A 17560-nucleotide genomic window follows, 5' to 3' on the forward strand; every position below is an offset into this window, starting at 1 on the left:
AATAATTAATTAAATGTGTCAATAATTAATTAAAATGTGTCAATAATTAATTAAATGTGTCATAACTATTTATTTATTTAATTAATTCCATTAGGTAGAGGATCAACAGGGGTTCATGACCCCCTTGGGGGACACTCACTGAGGAATTAAATCTGGGACTCTCCACCATTTGACCTTAGAACTGAAGAAGCTTCTCGAATGAGAGGTGAAACGTCTTCAAGCAACTTAAAGAAGTCCAGATGCTTTTCTTTCCAATCTTAATGAGTCTACGGACATTAGCTGACATTCCCAACTATTGGCCAATGTGCGTCTTGTGGAAGGAGACTCCATCAGAGAAAACTTTCTATTTTGCAAGGCACTGCCAGAAAAAAAACGGGACAGGAAATTTTTTGGGTTACATCCGAATAGCTTGAACAAAGAGGGTGGGAAACCTGCACGAGTATCTGCACTGATGGAGCAGCAGCCATGGTCGGACGCACCAAAGGTTTCGTTAGCAGAGTGAAAGCGATAAACCCAGATGTTATTATTACGCACCGTTTTCTGCACCGCAAGGCGCTCGTTGCCAAGACTTTACCCGCAGACCAAGCTCCTGTATTGGATGATGTCGTGCGCATGGTAACCTTCATCAACACAAGACCTCTGAAAAGCCACATACTTGCATCTCTGTGCGAGGAAATGGGAGTGGAGCATAAAGCTTTATTGTTCCACACAGAGGTCCGATGGTTGGCACGCAGCAAAGTACTGGCCTGTGTGTTTGAGCTGCAGGAAGAGCTAAACATGTTTTTGAGTGATGAGAGGTACAATGATGCAAAGCTGCTTACAAGTGATGAGGGGTGTGCAAGGCTGGCTTACATGGCAGATATACTTCAGCATTTTAATAAACTTAACACACAAATGCAAAGCCGAGATGAAAACCTGCTCACAAGCACAGATATAATAAATGTATTTTGTTCAAAGGTCCACCTCTGGCAACAAAATCTTTAATTAACCGATTCGCACTACAACCTGGTTTGCCTCTTACCTGTAGTTATTTTTATTTAATTTAATAACTGTACAGTACTCTGTTTATAGTAACCATTGTCCTTAATGTAAATATGTAAGAAAGATTGTGTATGTTTCTGTTCCGTGTCCTGTGTACTGTTTGTTTGTATATGTGTCTTTTTGGCTGCTGTTACCACCAAATTTCCCCATGTGGGACAATTAAAGGATTATTCTATTCTATTCTATTCTATTCTATCTAAAAAAATGCCAACCTTGGCATGTTCCCACTCACTCAGAAATGGCAAGGAGATACTGAAACTGCCACACTGTGTGAAATAGTAGGTAAACATTTGAAAACGCTCGAGAAGAAGTTGTTAATTTATTTCCCCTCTGTTTCCACTGAATGCCTTGACTGGGTAAGAGACCCATATAGCTCAGCAGCAGTTTTTAGAAAGGATAAGACTTTGCAGGAACAGGAGGAACTAACTGAATTGACACAAGACTGTGGTGTGAAGCTAAGCTTTGCTGATCTATCTTTGGATAGTTTTTGGTTGACTGCTGCAAAGGAGTTCCTCATTCTGGCAAACAGAGCCATTTTGACATTGCTCCCATTTTCCACAACATATCTATGTGAGCTAAGCTTTTCGCTTAGGAAGAGTGGTTGAGAAGAGCTTTATATATGGGGAAAAATGCTTAGATGGTTTTGTTACAAAACCTGTAAAAAATTTTTTTTTAAAAAAACAGAAAAAGAAAGCTGAACATACGCAAATCTTTGAAATGTATACGACTTTTGTTGAAAAAATTGAGGTAATCTACTAATCAGAAGGTTGATGGTTTGATCACTGGCTGCTTCAGTCTGGGTGAGGCAAGTTGTATAAAGTGCTTTGAGTGCTCAGAGCAGAAAAGCAGAAAAGTGGTATATAAGAAACAGTCCATTTATCATTATTATAAACTACCGGTCAAAAGTTTTAGAACACCCAAATGTTTCTAGTTATTTATTGCAATTCATGTCATTCAAGTCCAATGAATAGCTTGAAATGGTACAAAGGTAAATGGTGAACTGATAACTCAGACAAAAAGAGGTCTGACAGACCCAAAGCCACCACTGAATCAGAGAACAAGTTTCTGAGAGTTAACAGCTTGTATGATAGGCGGCTCACAGGACAACAGCTTCAAGCACAGCTTAACTCATTCACTGCCAGCCATTTTCAAATCAGGTAACTCCCCACTGTCCTTTTTCCGTCAATGGCAGTGAATGAGTTAATAGTGGTATAGAAAGCAAGTCTCAGTTTAAGCGGTAAAGAGAATACTTTAAGCTGAAGGTTTGACAGGACGAGTTGCAGCAAGAAAGCCATTGCTAAGACGTCAGATTAAGACAAAGAGGCTTGCCTGGGACATGAAACACCGCCATTGGACTACTGAAGACTGGAAGAAGGTATTGTGGACTAATGAATCAAAATTTTAAATTTTCAGTTCATCATGTAGGATCTTTGTTTGCCATCAAGTAGGCGAAAGGATGGTTCCACAGTGTGTGGCATCATCTGTCAAACATGGAGGAGGAAGAGTGATGGTCTGGGGCTGTTTTACTGGATCCAGGGATGGTGCCACAGCATTCTGCAGTGCCATGCAATACTCTCTGGTTTGTGCCTAGTTGGTCAGGGGTTCATCCTACAGCAAGATAATGACCCAAAACACAAGTCCAAACTATGCCAGAACTACCTCAGGAAAAAGAACAAGAGGATGGCTTGTTCAGACACAGACTTATACCCCATCGAGCTGGACAGAAGAGTGAAAGCAAAGCAACCTACAAGTGCGACATTTATGGGACCTTCTGCAACAGATTGGGAAGGACTTTCTGAAGAATATTTGATTTCTATTGTAGAAAAACTGTTATATCTGCCAAAAGTCTACTTTGATGAGTCAAAACTTTAGAATACATTTTGGTACACTTCAGTTGCTTATGTGCACTATGTTTTCATTTCAGAGTGCAATGAGACATAAACTTTTTTTTTTTACCAGAAGTGTATATATATATATATATATATATGAACATAACTGCTGTTTGGCAGCAGTTTTTTTTTCTTCTTTTTTTGGCAACATCAAGGCTTAAGTTCCTGTTTCTGTTAAGTTCTATTTTTATTTCAGCCTTTGCCCCTATTTCTACTGCTTCTTCTCTTTCTAGTCTTAATTGCAAACATACAAAGGGAAAACACAGAGACATTAATACTGAGAAAAATTAGGTAGTTATGATATGGTTTTGTTAATAAAACATAAATTCAACACTGTACTTACATTTAATGATGACACTGATCGGTGCTGTTGCAGCAGATCTGAATGTCCGTGTGGACACTGTGACCTCGTACACACAGCTGTAGTTGCCCTGATTTTCATACTCAGCTACAGGGAAACTAAAGGAGGCTGAGTTGTTGACTGCTGGCTCTGTGAGGTTGGAGCCAGAGAAGCTCAGAATAAAATGTCCACTGGAAAATGTGGAGTTAATGGAACAGGTGAGGATGAAGCTGTAACCCCTGGTGATTTGTGCACCTTCAGGACCCCAGACAAGTCCTGCATTAGGAGACATCAAGGAGATGCTGGGCCTCTGTAGTCTCACTGTGTGAAAGCAAACTGGGATTAAAACATATTATTCTCTCTACCTTTTAATTCTGGACTTGTTTAAACTCTAGAATCAAAAGCAGAAGGAAGGATTTTTGTGGGGCACTTAAGGGAAGCTGAATCAAACTCAACACATTTCATCACTTACTAACTTATTAGTATTTGGTGTTATTTTATTTTTCACACATTCAGCAGTTATTGAGCAACATTAGAAGGTTCTTGCTACATGATAAATGAAAGTCCATGCTTATCTGCCAAGAAAAATGGCAGATTAGCTTGGGTAAAAGACCGAAAGCTGAGGCACACAACGAAGAATGCTGTTGGTAAAGTTTCTGGGCTGCCTTTCCTCATAACAGCCATCCCTTAAGATTTTCTCCATTTAGAGCAATGCATTATCAGGGATTGTAACATCTAGTCTTTTTACTGAATCTTTTAGCCCTCAACGTAGCATTTAGCTCTTTAGCTGCTCAATCCTCCATGGTATGTAATAGTTTGTTTCAAGTAGTGTGTGTGTTTACTCCTCAGTACTGTTGGCTTTGAGATCATTTTCTCTGGATACTGAAAAATCCACAATGAAAGTGGGATTCTGTTCAGAATGCTTTTTTTTTGCTTTTGTTTGTGCTTTTTTTTGTAAATAGCTATTAAAACAAGTTTAAGCTATGACTGAAACAACTTATCTGTATTAAAAATGATAATTTCTCATTTTGTTTGAAAAAATGCTTCTTACATGTATTTGCTTTATTACCTGTCACAGAGAGCCTACCAGAGTCACTTGGTGGGGAGTTAAATTCAAGACCTGAGCCCATTTTCTGATACTGACACTGGTACGATCCCTCGTTATCAAAGTTCACTTTAAGGATATTGAATGTTGCAGAGTTTGTACTAGAAGTTTGGGTCCTTATAAATGAATCTGATGTTTTCTTCAGAATGAACAATCCACCCAAAACCTGAGTGGAGATTGAACAAGTGATTGCAATGTTCCGACCCCAGGTGACTTCACCAACAGGATTTATGGTGATATGGGGTTTTGGGAAACTCACTGAAAAAACAAAACAAATGAACAAACAAAAAAACAGCATAATACTGATTGATATTTTGCTGGTTTAATGACACTTTTAGCTTTTGATTCTTGGAGCTGTCGAGCTCAGGAAATTGTTTTGTTTTCTTACCATTAACAGAGAGTCTGACAGCATCACTGAGGGGGGACGAAAAGTTTTGCTCTGAAATGGTTTTCTTATGCTGACACTGGTACGAGCCGTTATGATCTAAGTCCACTTTGTGGATACTGAAGGTAGCAGATGTGGAACTTGAGGATGCAGTCTGGCTGAAAGTGCCTGAGGTCTTCTTGAGGATGAAAGTTCCACCAGAGAACTCGGATAAGATCGAACAAGTAATGATGACATCTTCACCCCAGGCAACCTTATCTCTATTCAGAGAGATCCTGGGCTTTGGAAGGCTCACTGAAAAACACAGTTTAGCATAATGTTAGTTTAGATAAATATAAGTTTATGCATTTAAATAGCAAATCTTTGTAACTTTTTAATTTTACAACCCACTACCAACTCACTACCACCCCAGCTCTTCCCCATCCCCCCATCCTTCATCTAACTTAATTTCATGTCTGTTAGCAGTAATCGTTCTGTACAGAACATGCCCCACTCTCCCTTCCTTTGTCATTGCTAACTACCTTTTCTAATAAATACCTGGGGTAGCTGTAGCTCAAGAGGTAGAGTAGGCCATCTCCTAACTGGAATGTTGGTAGTTTGATTCTTGGCTGCTCGAGTCTCCAATCTGCATGCCTAAGTGCATTTTGGCAAGATAGCAAACACCAAGTTCCTCTCTAAACCATTTCTCATTGTATCGGACCGATGCCGATACGTAATATCGGATCGGTCCATCTCTAATTACTACTATAGATTTCTTAGAGATGTTAGTTTGCATGGACTGAAACAGTACTGGAAGAGTAGCAGCAGGATTTCATGGTCACCAGGGAGACCAGCAAAATCAAAGACAATTTTTTTATTAAGAAAACAAAAGAGATTCCACCCATGTAACTTACCTATAAGGCATTTACGGCATGCCTTAAAAAAATATCTTGCTCCCACCCACCCCCTTCATTTCTGTGTGAATGAGCTTGACTGATCATGCTTATCTGTCTGGGTTCCTTTTTTTTTTTTTTTTTTTTTTTTTTTTTTCTTTTTGTTTTTGTTTTCAGCCTATGAAGTGTTGATCACGGGAATGAGATGATAAATCCTGCGGATATATAAGTCTTACATAATTTAACTTACATTTAGGTAAGTACTGTAGGGTTGGAATGGCTGGTTTGAGTAACATTTGATTTCAGAACCTTGTTAGTTCCTGAATATGTCTGGCATCATGACTTTCTGTGTGTGCAGCCAGGCAACAAGAAACACATGAAAAACATGAAGTGTTTGTTTTCACCCAGTGTCAGCTAAACACTGTACAGACTTAAGACACCATAGATTCCTAAGTGTTCAATGCAGGGTGTCAAACTCATTTTACTTCGCGGGACACGTACAGACCACTTTGCTATTAAGTGGGCCGGACCAAACTCTGCTTTCTGTCACTGTGTAAAGAAGTTACATATTAAACAGTTTTAAAAAGTTGTGACAAAGAAAGAAAATCTGTCAGCATGACTCTTTGAAGAGTCTTTAGAAGAACTTTTCCTATTTTCACAAAGCAAAATCTGTTTACCTGCTCGTTAATCATTTGCTGTTTGCTGGTTGTTGAAATGGTTTTGAAAACTTTTAGCTGAGATTCTGATGTTTCTGTGGATGCTACACGTTTATATATTTAACAGATCTGGCTGTACATCCTGTTAAACCAGATGTTCTCCCTTTCACATTTGATACTGGGGGCTTTGGGGTTCAATGGATTAATTGTTTATTGCTTAATTACTTTGTGGCCATAAGGAAGATTTTTATCAGTAGGAAAAGCTGTAAAACCTATGAAAATATAGTTAAAAGTCCAAAATTTATGCTTGTTTGTGGTGAGCAGCAGATGAAACAAGTTAAGAACTATAAATGACGTCAAGTTTTCTAGTCTCTTTGCATGTGGCCAAATGGTGTGCTCATTTAATAAAGTTGCTTGCATGAATTCTTAGCAGGGCTGAAGATTCGCCTCCCACGGGCCATTAATACCTGACAAATGAAATTATTATTTCACTTGTTTGACACCCGAGGTCTAATAACTTAATGGCAAGAAAACACATTTATCATCATTTTTGTATTAAAAATGTCTTTGTGCTATAAAAATATCATAATCCAAAACAAATTGAATAACATGATGTTGTCATGCTGACATCAGCACTAATAATCAGTATATATTGCTGATGTCCTTGATCTTCTAATAGAAACAGGCTAATGTCATCATATTGTAATACAAACAGGATGTTATTAGCATGTTCTCATAGGAACATCTTAAAACACTAAAACAGGTTTTTGTATAGTTCTTGCCCTTCGGAGGAGTTGTGGTCTCCACGTGCTCTTGTTTCTCAGTGATTTCTTTCCTTATGGTGCATCTTGGAATAGCATTCCAAGATGGCGCCGCGGATGGCAGCCTCGGTACTGCGCTCTCTCGCACTTTTCTTGTTTTTGTTTATTTTCTGCGCTTTTGGTCACTCAGACCACATCACTTTCTCCAGAGATCAACTGCTTAACATCAGGCAGTCATCTCACTATAGTTCTTATCCATTTTTCACAAACCCGGAAAGTTTTTTGGAGATTTTAGTTGGAGGCGCAGCAGCTCTCTGTGGCTCCTGGAGAAGACGTAGACGGGGGAGTCCTAAACTAAACAGGACAGGAGCAGACTGCAGCGGACTGTACGGGCAGCAGAAAGGATCATCGGCGCCCCCCTGCCCTCCATCCAGGATCTGTACCTCTCAAGAACCAGGAAACGGGCAGGGAAAATCATCACAGACCCCTCACACCCTGCACACAGACTTTTTGATCTGCTGCCCTCTGGCAGACGGTACAGAAGCCTGCAGACCAGGACCACCCGAAACAGGAACAGTTTCTTTCCCCTCGCCATCTCCCTTCTTAACAGTTGACCTGTCACACTGCTCCCACTGCCAGACTGCAACTGCACCTTATGTACATTTTGTAGTATTCATTCCACCTCATTCATTTCTGTATTTTATGTATATAAGTTTAGATTCGTTATTTATAGTTGGTTTACATAGCTTTGTGAATGTATGTGTAATGTGTATATATAGACACTTGTGTGTGTGAGATTTACATTGCTGTGCTTGAGAGCCACCATCTACCGGAACCAAATTCCCTGTATGTGTCTGCACATTGTTACGACTGTGACCGTAATTGTGTGTGAATCTGAGTGTCCAGGTGCTCCTCCGGGATTGGTGCATCCAGGGTGGATGGCTCACACCGATTGGCTGAGGACTGGGAGGCAGCGGATAAGAAGAGACCGCCAGGGACTGCCAATTCATTCATCCTCGGCCCAACCCAACCGGCAGACCGTTCACTGTGTCAAATATTATGTTAATGTAAGAGCATGTAGGGGTGGACCGCCTTTTTGGTTGATCAGTTTTCTCCTGTTTTTGTTAGGCAGGGAGGAAAGTGATTGTCGTTTGGTTTAGTTCTTTTGAGTAGGTAAGTTGTGTTTATCCCTGAGATAGGTTACTTTTTGTTTGTTGTTTTGGCCTTGGGTTCACCCTGAAGTTATGATATGCTCCCTTCCTTTGTTTAACTGCACTTATTGTAAATAAATCACTGTCACAAAGTATTAAGTGTGTGACGTGCTGCTTTGGGTTGGACGGGGATGGATCACCCTTTATGTTGTGGTCTGGCCGCGCCTAGACGGGCCATAACAACATATACTTGGCCAATAAACACGATTCTGATCTGATTCTGATTCTGATCTTCTCTTAGGTTTTCCACCTCCAAAAATCACTTTAACCTCTTTGTTGAAGTTAGAGCTAATTCAAGCGAATTAGTTCTGTTGATAAGCACCGCTGTTAATGTGTTTTTTAAATACAAATAACTGAACAGGCATGCGGTCCATAGCAGGAAACCAAGAGGGAAGTTGCTGCATGAAGATTACTGAGAAAAAACAGCACCATACTGCAACTATAAATATCAAGTATTGATAAGATCATGTGGTACCATATTTGGGCATGGATGCTGTAAGTATTTGGGAGTGCTACTAGACTCTAAATTATCCTTTAAAAAACACATTAAAAAAGTAGTGAAAACTGTAAATATTAATATACAGAACTTTAGACATATCCGCACATCATTAACAGACACAGCAGCGATTACATTCCTGCATTCTATGATACTGGCTCATATTGAATATTGTATTACAAGTTGGTCTTATACGAGCTCTGCTGCTATTGGGCCAATTGAAGTATGCTACAAAAGAGCATTGAAAATATTAGATAAAAAACCTTTTTCATATCACCATTGTCAAATTTTAGAAAAATACAAGTTTTTAAATTTTACTAATTTCAAATTATTTAAATCTGCCTGTCTAATATACAAAGTTATACATGGTCTGGCGCCTCCACCAATGAGTGATTTTATTAAACAAAAGTCTAGCAGTGTTGCCGGGTCTCGACTGACTTGAGCCACTGTTAGAGGTGATTGTGAACTGGCACTCAGGCGGACCACCTTTTCACAGAATGCTCTGTCATATCAGGGAGTGAGCTTCTGGAATAGTCTTCCACTGTCAGTGAGGGAAAGTACAAGTCTACCCATCTTTAAGAGTCACTTAAAAGGGCGGCTGAGGGACACACAAACATGTAATCATGTTTAATAATCATGTTTTATATTGGACGGGAAAAAGAGTTAGTGTATTACAAAAAGGGAAACAACTGTTAGTGCAATGGGTGAACGCAATATCACGATGGTCAGGGCATGTACAATACTGGGGTTTGTGCAATATAATTGATGTTTTTCCGTTATTGTTATCTATACTGTCCTCTGTGTCCACTCTTCTTGTCATTGTTTGTTCTAGTATAATGTGATCACTGTTTTTGTCCTTGTCACATGACCTGTAAATAGTGTCTCTGTATGTTTTTACTAACTTGTGTTTAACACCAACCTGCCAGAGGGTCTGCAGATGGAAATTAGCCCAAGGCTATAATCTGGCATATTTACATTTGTTAAAATGTTCATTAATATGTATTGCCCCTCTTTCTAAAAAATAAATAAATAAAATAATATCAAAGAAAGGAAACTGACATTGATAAAGATATCTTCAGCCATTTTGACACAAGCACCGATTTTTTTTTTTTACTTGTCTTATCACACACTCATGAAAACACAAATATCTGACACAGAGATCAGAACTTAGAAAGGGGCTGGCATGAAGTTGAAGTTATTGCTGCCAAAAGAGGAACAGCTGGTTATTTTAAACAATGATTGATGATCTACTTTCTTCCACCACTCAGAACGCTTAATGAGTGTGCTTCATAAATAAAGAGTTCAAAATGTATTATTTATTAATTTAGCACATTTTTATCTATGTTTTGATAAGAGTATAACAAACACTTCTCACCTGAACAGACGACACCAGCATCCTCACCATGGTTACAGTTGTGTTTCCCAAATCCATTGTGTCCACACTCAGTTAGAGAACTCTCACTTCCTGAACAGGCCACATTATCAAGCCAGATTTGTCCACTTCCTTGACCGAAGCGAGCAGATGAAGTGGCCTCCAATGCTGCCCCACAGCCCAGCTGTCTACAGACCACCTTAGCATCACTTAAGTTCCAGTAATCATCACAGACCGTTCCCCACGAACTGTTGTAGTACAATTCTACTCTTCCTGAACATGAAGTAGACCCAGCGAACCTAATCTGAGGTGCTAGCGACAGAACACAGACAAATTATTACCAAGAAAAGACAGAGCACCTTCACTTATTATTTTTTGGTTTCTTAGTCATGGCAATAATCACATTGACTCTTTGAGTACAAATCAAGTTGCAAAGGATGATAATCAGTTTCGTGACTAGCTGTTAAAATACACAGTTACATTTATTGAACATAATTATAACACTTCTCACCTGAACAGACGACACCAGCATCCTCACCATGGTTACAGTTGTGTTTCCCAAATCCATTGTGTCCACACTCAGTTAGAGAACTCTCACTTCCTGAACAGGCCACATCATCAAGCCAGATTTGTCCACTTCCTTGACCAAAGCGAGCAGATGAAGTGACCTCCAATGCTGCCCCACAGCCCAGCTGTCTACAGACCACCTTAGCATCATTTAAGTCCCAGCGATCATCACAGACCGTTCCCCAGGAGCCACTGTGATAGATTTCAACTCTTCCAGAGCACTGAGTGGATCCAGACCCAGCTAGTCTGATCTGTCCTATCAGCACATAATATAAACTATATTTAATACTTTCCTAAATTTGAAAAGAATTAAAAAATTTCACACACAAGAACAGACTGACCTGCAGCAGATGAAGTGAAGGCCAAGAGGCAAGAAACTTTTGGAAGGAACAAAATGACATTGCTGATTATGTAAAGTAAGTAAATACATCTGTAGTCATTTATCTAAAGTGATCAATATTTGCACTGAAAGGTAAACCTCAAAGACCCAAACTGTCTCTCTACAAAAGCATTACAAAAGTATGTCTTACCGAAGGTCAAAAACTGAAGCACTCTCTGCTGTCTGCACCCCATGACTGAAAAAAAGAGGCTGATCGTGTCATTTATGGGAACCAGAAGACAGTAAAGTCAACAAAAAACTACAGTGTACAAAAAACACTTCACATTTGGTTTATCCTCCCAAAACACTTCCTCTTTCGTTTTGAATTTTTTTTAAAAATTCATCCACGGGGCTTTGACACGAGCAGCTCTAAAGGAGCTCACCACATCATTAAAAAATCAGTTTTTTAAAATAAAAATAAAACTGCTCGAGTAATCTAGTGACTCTCGGATACATATTGATTCATTATAAGCAAATTTGCACCAACCCTACCATCATCCACAGAAACACACACACTGTCTCCATCTGGTGATTAAAAAGTAATATTGACACAGATGATACATTCTTGAGGTTAAGCGCTCATAATTTTAAGCACTCCTACATTAGCCTAAAAAGTATTAGCAAGGACTCACAGTTTAACATTTGGGAAGATGATCTGAATGAGAACCGAAGTCAATCCTTTTATAGTGGCAGTGGAAAGAAATGCAACCAGAGAATTGTCTCTGTTTCGACAGTTTTAAATCTTAACTCATTTCATGAATGTTTCTGAGGACTAAATTGGAAGCCACACTTTAAACTATAAAATCTTTAAAATATGGGCCTAAAATCGATGATCTGAAGCATTAAAGTGTCACAAATATGCACAAAAAAAGCAAAAGAAGAGAAATCATGAAGGAGGAAAATTGCTTTTCGCAGCAGTGTGTGTGATACACCAACAAAAACACAGGGTCACACAGAATAAACTCATCCAAGATTTTTAGGAGATATACCCATGCCATCAATTTGAACAATCTACTGTGCTCGAGGTGATGACAATATGTACGCCTGTCTGACATATAATGTTCTACATGGACTTGCCCCCACATCCTTTAAATTAATTTATTAATCACATGATGTTCCTGTTAAATGTATAACAAGAAGAAAAAAAAATCCTGTAGTCAAGAAAGGAGTGAAATAATTAATAATGACAATAATGAACCGGTTTGGAAAATGTAAGGAGTAGAAAGTCGAGATCTTTGTGTGAAATTGGAGGAATAAAAAGTAGCAAAGTGTCAGAAAAGTGCTCAAGTAGAGAAAGGAAACTTTTGCTTTTGATAAAGACCACAGTGTGGAGGACGTTCTGCGAACCTTCGTTTCGGGTTATCACCGTCCTCTGTCTTCGGTGGCGGCCCCTCCTTTCCCTCCCACTCTCCCTCTGCAGCTGTTCCAGCTGTTGCTGCTCCCGTGAAGTTTCATTGTGTTAACCGGTGTTAAAGGCGTGCAAAGCTCACTATTACTCATTCATACATAAACAACATGCAGTGTAACTGAATCTGTTAAAAGTCCTGTACAGCAGTAGATCACCTAGTTTCTCACCTTGCTTATCTGCGTTTATTTTTTTGCGGTAGAGACTGCCACGTCTGCCTGGGAAAAGCAGCCTGCTAATCGTCACCACTTCAGCTCCTCCCCCGGACCCTGCTGCTGACAGCGCAGTGGGAATCACACTCCTAACTACACATAGAGCAATTGCCATTTTTCCTGAATCACTGTCCATACCACCACCTCTAACTATAAATAATATCTCAAATAATAACCTCTATCAGCAGTCATAATTAAGGAAAATGCTTTAAAAGATCAAATGCAATAAATTTAATTAAATATTGGTTAAAACATCCCTGTTTAGTGAATGTGTACACATGCCCTATCAGTGTAAACATTTCAGGCCTTTAGACAGCTATCAGCTACAGTGTAGCAATATCAAAATCTGAATGAACTTATCTACAGTGCAGAAGAAACTTCAGTGGACATTCTTTATGACATAAGTGTAAAGAAAACCTTTTTTTCTCTAACAAACTTCACTGTTGAGTTCATCAGTCTGTGTTTTAGATCCTCTGTGAGCGACCTGAGTTTGGAGAAACAGTGGCACAAAGATGGTGCTCAGAACAAAAATGACACTTACCCACAGTCACCCTGTGATGAACTAACAAACAAGCTTTGTAAAGTGTGAAAACTGAGAAACAAGTGCTGCAGTTTTTTCATAAAATGCACTGCTAATCTTACTATGTTTGGTGTGGTGATGCCAGGGTCTGTCATGTGCTGTGTGATAGTGATAAACAAAAGGCGAACTTTGTATTTAGGCTGAAAGACAAAATAACAAGGCATAACGTAAAGTACCAAAGGAAAATAAACACATAACTACAGAACACACACACAAACGCAGCATGCCTGGGTGATAAGGGAAGTGCAGACAGGGGAAGCAAAACTAAACATAATGCACACAAGATAATATACTATCAAAATATAAAATGGAAGTAATTAATAGAAAAACCAGGATGTCTTAGTCGTGCAAGCTTGACACAGACAAAGTGTAAACAGACATAAAAGACTGACTCAACATGGGAGACACTAAAAGCCAAAATACAGAGATAAGACTGAGAGAACAGGAAGGAAACGTTAACGGGAACTAAAAAACCAAAAGGGAGAACAACACATTAATTATTTTATTAATCAACACATTACACACATATGATACAGTTTCAGTAATCCCCCCCCCCCACACACACACACACACAAAACACTGTAGTAGCAATAATATAACTGTGTGTAATATAATATAAACGTATCATTACCTACTCTTTAATACTTCTGCAATTTGTTGTAGTTGTACTGTCTAGTGTGATTGTGTGGTGAGGTGCTGTGTTGTGTGTGTGTGTGTGTGTGTGTGTGTGTGTGTGGTGTGTGTGTGTGGTGTAGTGTGATGTGTAGAGATATTGAGATGGACTGATAGTAGCCACTACTTGTTACTATTTCCTGAAATATCCTTTATCAGGTCTGGAGAGCTGAATCAAGGCTAGTTTTATGCATGATATGGACACTTTACCACATTGTGGTCTCACTATTTAAGTTAAATAGATTGGTAGTTGTGGATATATTTGGTAAATATGGGGTTCAAAATCTTGCTAAAGGAGACTCTGTGGTGCAAACTGGAGGAACCAGGATTTAAACCACTGAACTTCCAATTAGAAGTCCTGAGTCACAGTCATCATGGTTAAAGCAGGGGAACTTGGTATAGCTAAGGACCAGTGGGAGATGAATTTTTGAATGCCGTTGGTTTTCCTCAATGTCAGTAATATTAAAGTTTTGTGTACTATCTGTGAGTGCTATACTATCAGAATGTAACTCCCAGAATGCTTGTTATTTGATATGCATGAAGCTTCAAAAGCATATTACGGATCTAATCACACCAGCTGATTTTAAGTCTGGCTGAAGTGATGAAATCGTCGGAGGTCTTTCTCTGTTCCCCCAGCCTGTTCCTCCTCATCAGTCGCTCCTTCTGCTCTAAAAACAAGCATCTCTGTGTTCTCCTTTTGCTTTGAATTCTGCCTTGTGGTGACCTGGAGAGACACAAATGCCTGTTTCCACTGTGCTCCTATTCTTTTCTTCCAGGTAAATATGCATTCATTGACTCTGATGAACAGTACCTTGTTGTAGAAATGAAGGCCAATGTTTGCCAGCACTGAATTTACTGGATCTGTTTGAAGGACATTTATAAAATCAGTAAAACAACAAAAAAAAGATGTTTAACCCTTGTATGGTGTTCGGGTCTGTGAGACCCGTGTTCAGTTTTTTTCAAAAGAAAAATTAAACAATTAATTATTTTTTCACGTGTAAATGTGTTGTGTCTTTCCACTCACTCCACTTGATTATAACTGATTTATTTATAACATTTTATATAAAAGAAAAACGAGAAGCACATTAATTCATAAATGTGATCTAACAAAGGTAAAGGGAAAAAATTAACCATGTTTGCTGTTCATATGTCTTGTAATTGGGATGAAGTAAACATCTGTTGAGTAATTTAACATAAAATTGTTTGATAGTGTTAATTTGGAAAGCCAAAACTCTAGCGGGTCCACCAGACCCATGAACACTGGCTGAGTAACAAAAATACGAACACCACACAAGGGTTAAATAGACTTAGAATATACATGCTCATTTTACAAGTCATATATATTAACTTAAACAGAGTTAGAGACGATAGGCTGCCAGCTGGAACACTGATAGAAGGAGGTTAGGCTGTTACCTGGTGTACATAAAAGAACACCAAGTTGATTCAGTAGTGGTTGACAGCATTCAGACTCCACTCTTAACCACAGAAAAGACTCAGAGTGATTCAAAGGGCGAAACTATAGGATCCCCTGGTCAGACACAAAAATGAAAACCTAAAAACGCAAATCCGATAAGTACCCCATACCACACATTCATGGTTCAGTGTAGCTAAAACTTACTATCAGGATAGCATCAGTGAAGATTAAAAAAATTCACAACCTTTAAAACACCATGGATGTGGTATGAATCAAACAGGATTGTGTTTGGCCTCACAAATGCACCCTGAGCTTTTCAGTATAGTATGGAAGCAGGCCTCAGAGACAAAATATGCAATCCATACTTAGACGATGTGTTGAGGATATGTTCTCAAGCATCTAAACTAAGACCTGACAAATGGGACCTGTTCAGAAATGAGGTGCTCTATCTCGGAAAGGTGATCCCTGCTGATGGCTACATGATGGATGATATAAATGGATGACCACAAATACTGCTAATGATTTCAGCATCAACATGTGGCAATGTAAATACGGTCTGTAGTGTCCCTCTGGTTCACAGATAAATCGGTTCTGCCTCCAGAGAGGTGAATTTCCTTGACAGCATTGCTGTTGCTTCATACACACAGCTGTAGTTGCCTTGGTGTCCATACTCAGCTGCAGGGAAACTAAAGGAAGGCGAGTTGTTGACAGCTGTCTTGATGTGTGTGATGTTGGAGCCCGAGAAGATGAGAATGAAACTGCCTGGAGTGGAGCTGAAGTTCATAAGGCAGGTGAAGACAAAGCTGTAACCCCTGGTTATCTCTGAACCTTCAGGACCCCAGACCAGACCTCCGCTCGGAGATGTCAGAGAGATGCTGGGTTTCTGCAGGGATTCCAGATATTAAAATGGAAAATAAGATGAAATAAGGTAAAAAGAACATTTTTCTGCCTGATATTAAGCTAATGTAGTCAGTGTTTTGCTAGCCTGACCAATACTTTTGATCTGCTACATCACTAACATCAAGTCAATTAACTTTAATTTATCTTTGTAGAAGTTGGTTTGTCACATGATTGCACATTATGTTTGATAATATAAAAAGATTTAAACCAAAACAATCATGTGTTTCTAAAAACGGACATATACAAACTCTGTTTTAATACATGAACCTTATTTGTTCAATGACAAATGTGTTTGGCTTTTATTCACTCTTTGGCCAGATTTAGGCATCAAAGCTACTGGGACCTTATCATGGACCTACTATCAAAAGATAAATAGACCCTCTCACAACCCTGAATTGTAACTTTAAAATTGAGGGCCCTAATCAAGTAAATAATAATCAGCTTCTACTGTGATTTTAATACATAAAAGTAGTGACTTAGAGCTTGACAACAGAAGAAATAAATAAAATAAAGTAAATTACCACCCAAACGCTGAAAAGAATTAAATCCAAGTCTGAGACTTAATAATTTGTTAATCTCTGTCTTGTGTTGAAAAGAGAAGAACACATCATACCTCAGTACTGCATGGATTTAGTTTGTTTTTTTTTGCTTTCATTTCTGGTTTTCCAAAAAAGCTTGCTTTAAGTGGAAATGAAAGTTTTCTAAAGTCTCTCTGAAGACTCTGAAGACTCAACAATTTTATATATAGCTCCTTTTTTCTGTTGCTAGTAGTTAGAGTAGTATTTTCCCCTCAGTGGAAACATTTTCCTGTAAACATGGATCTTGGGGACGAGACCTGCCCATTAAAGTCGCTGTGCTCCCTCAGCTGAGCTCTACTGATATACTTCAAGTTACATTAAATCATGTTTGTTAATGAAAAACAAGACCACCCATGTCACCAATAAATTATTAGAGTGCAAGCTCAATTTAATTATTTGGTTAACAGTAGTTTCTGCAGCAGTCGTGGTAACCAGCAGGTTAGATTTTAAAGTACCGCTCATGTGTCCTTGAAAGTAATTTATGATGGACTATGTTTATGACTATTGATTATTCTTAAATTTGCTGTGTAGCTAATAAAGGTGGCCCATTGTGTGAGTTTAGTAATAGTAGAGGACAGACTGTTGTAGTACTCTTCAAAATTCAAATGTGTGTTAGTTTAAAGCCTCTGGAAATAACGTGTGTGATGTGCAGTGTTGGGTAAGTTACTTTAAAATAGTAACTTAGTTACATTACTAGTTACTTCTCTCAAAAGTAACTCAGTTAC

At 38.8% G+C, this 17560-nt stretch overlaps 1 protein-coding gene across 1 annotated transcript in view; it reads right to left on the reverse strand.

Moving 5' to 3' along the window:
• The window catches only part of LOC102314345, a 36085-nt gene extending 23377 nt beyond the window's left edge, over positions 1-12708 (reverse strand). Inside the window, exons 1-7 of the mRNA XM_042214343.1 lie at positions 12650-12708; positions 11226-11270; positions 11037-11072; positions 10640-10951; positions 4764-5054; positions 4340-4633; positions 3274-3591 (exon numbers count right to left, since the gene is read on the reverse strand). Of these exons, the coding sequence (XP_042070277.1) occupies positions 3274-3591; positions 4340-4633; positions 4764-5054; positions 10640-10951; positions 11037-11072; positions 11226-11268 (1294 nt within the window). The 5' untranslated portion in view covers positions 11269-11270; positions 12650-12708. The remainder of the gene's footprint in view (positions 1-3273; positions 3592-4339; positions 4634-4763; positions 5055-10639; positions 10952-11036; positions 11073-11225; positions 11271-12649) is intronic.
• Positions 12709-17560: the final 4852 nt, after the last annotated feature.

This window comes from Haplochromis burtoni, unplaced genomic scaffold, assembly GCF_018398535.1.
Source record: "Haplochromis burtoni strain Fernald_Lab_line unplaced genomic scaffold, NCSU_Asbu1 Contig_552, whole genome shotgun sequence".
NCBI lineage: Eukaryota > Metazoa > Chordata > Actinopteri > Cichliformes > Cichlidae > Haplochromis > Haplochromis burtoni.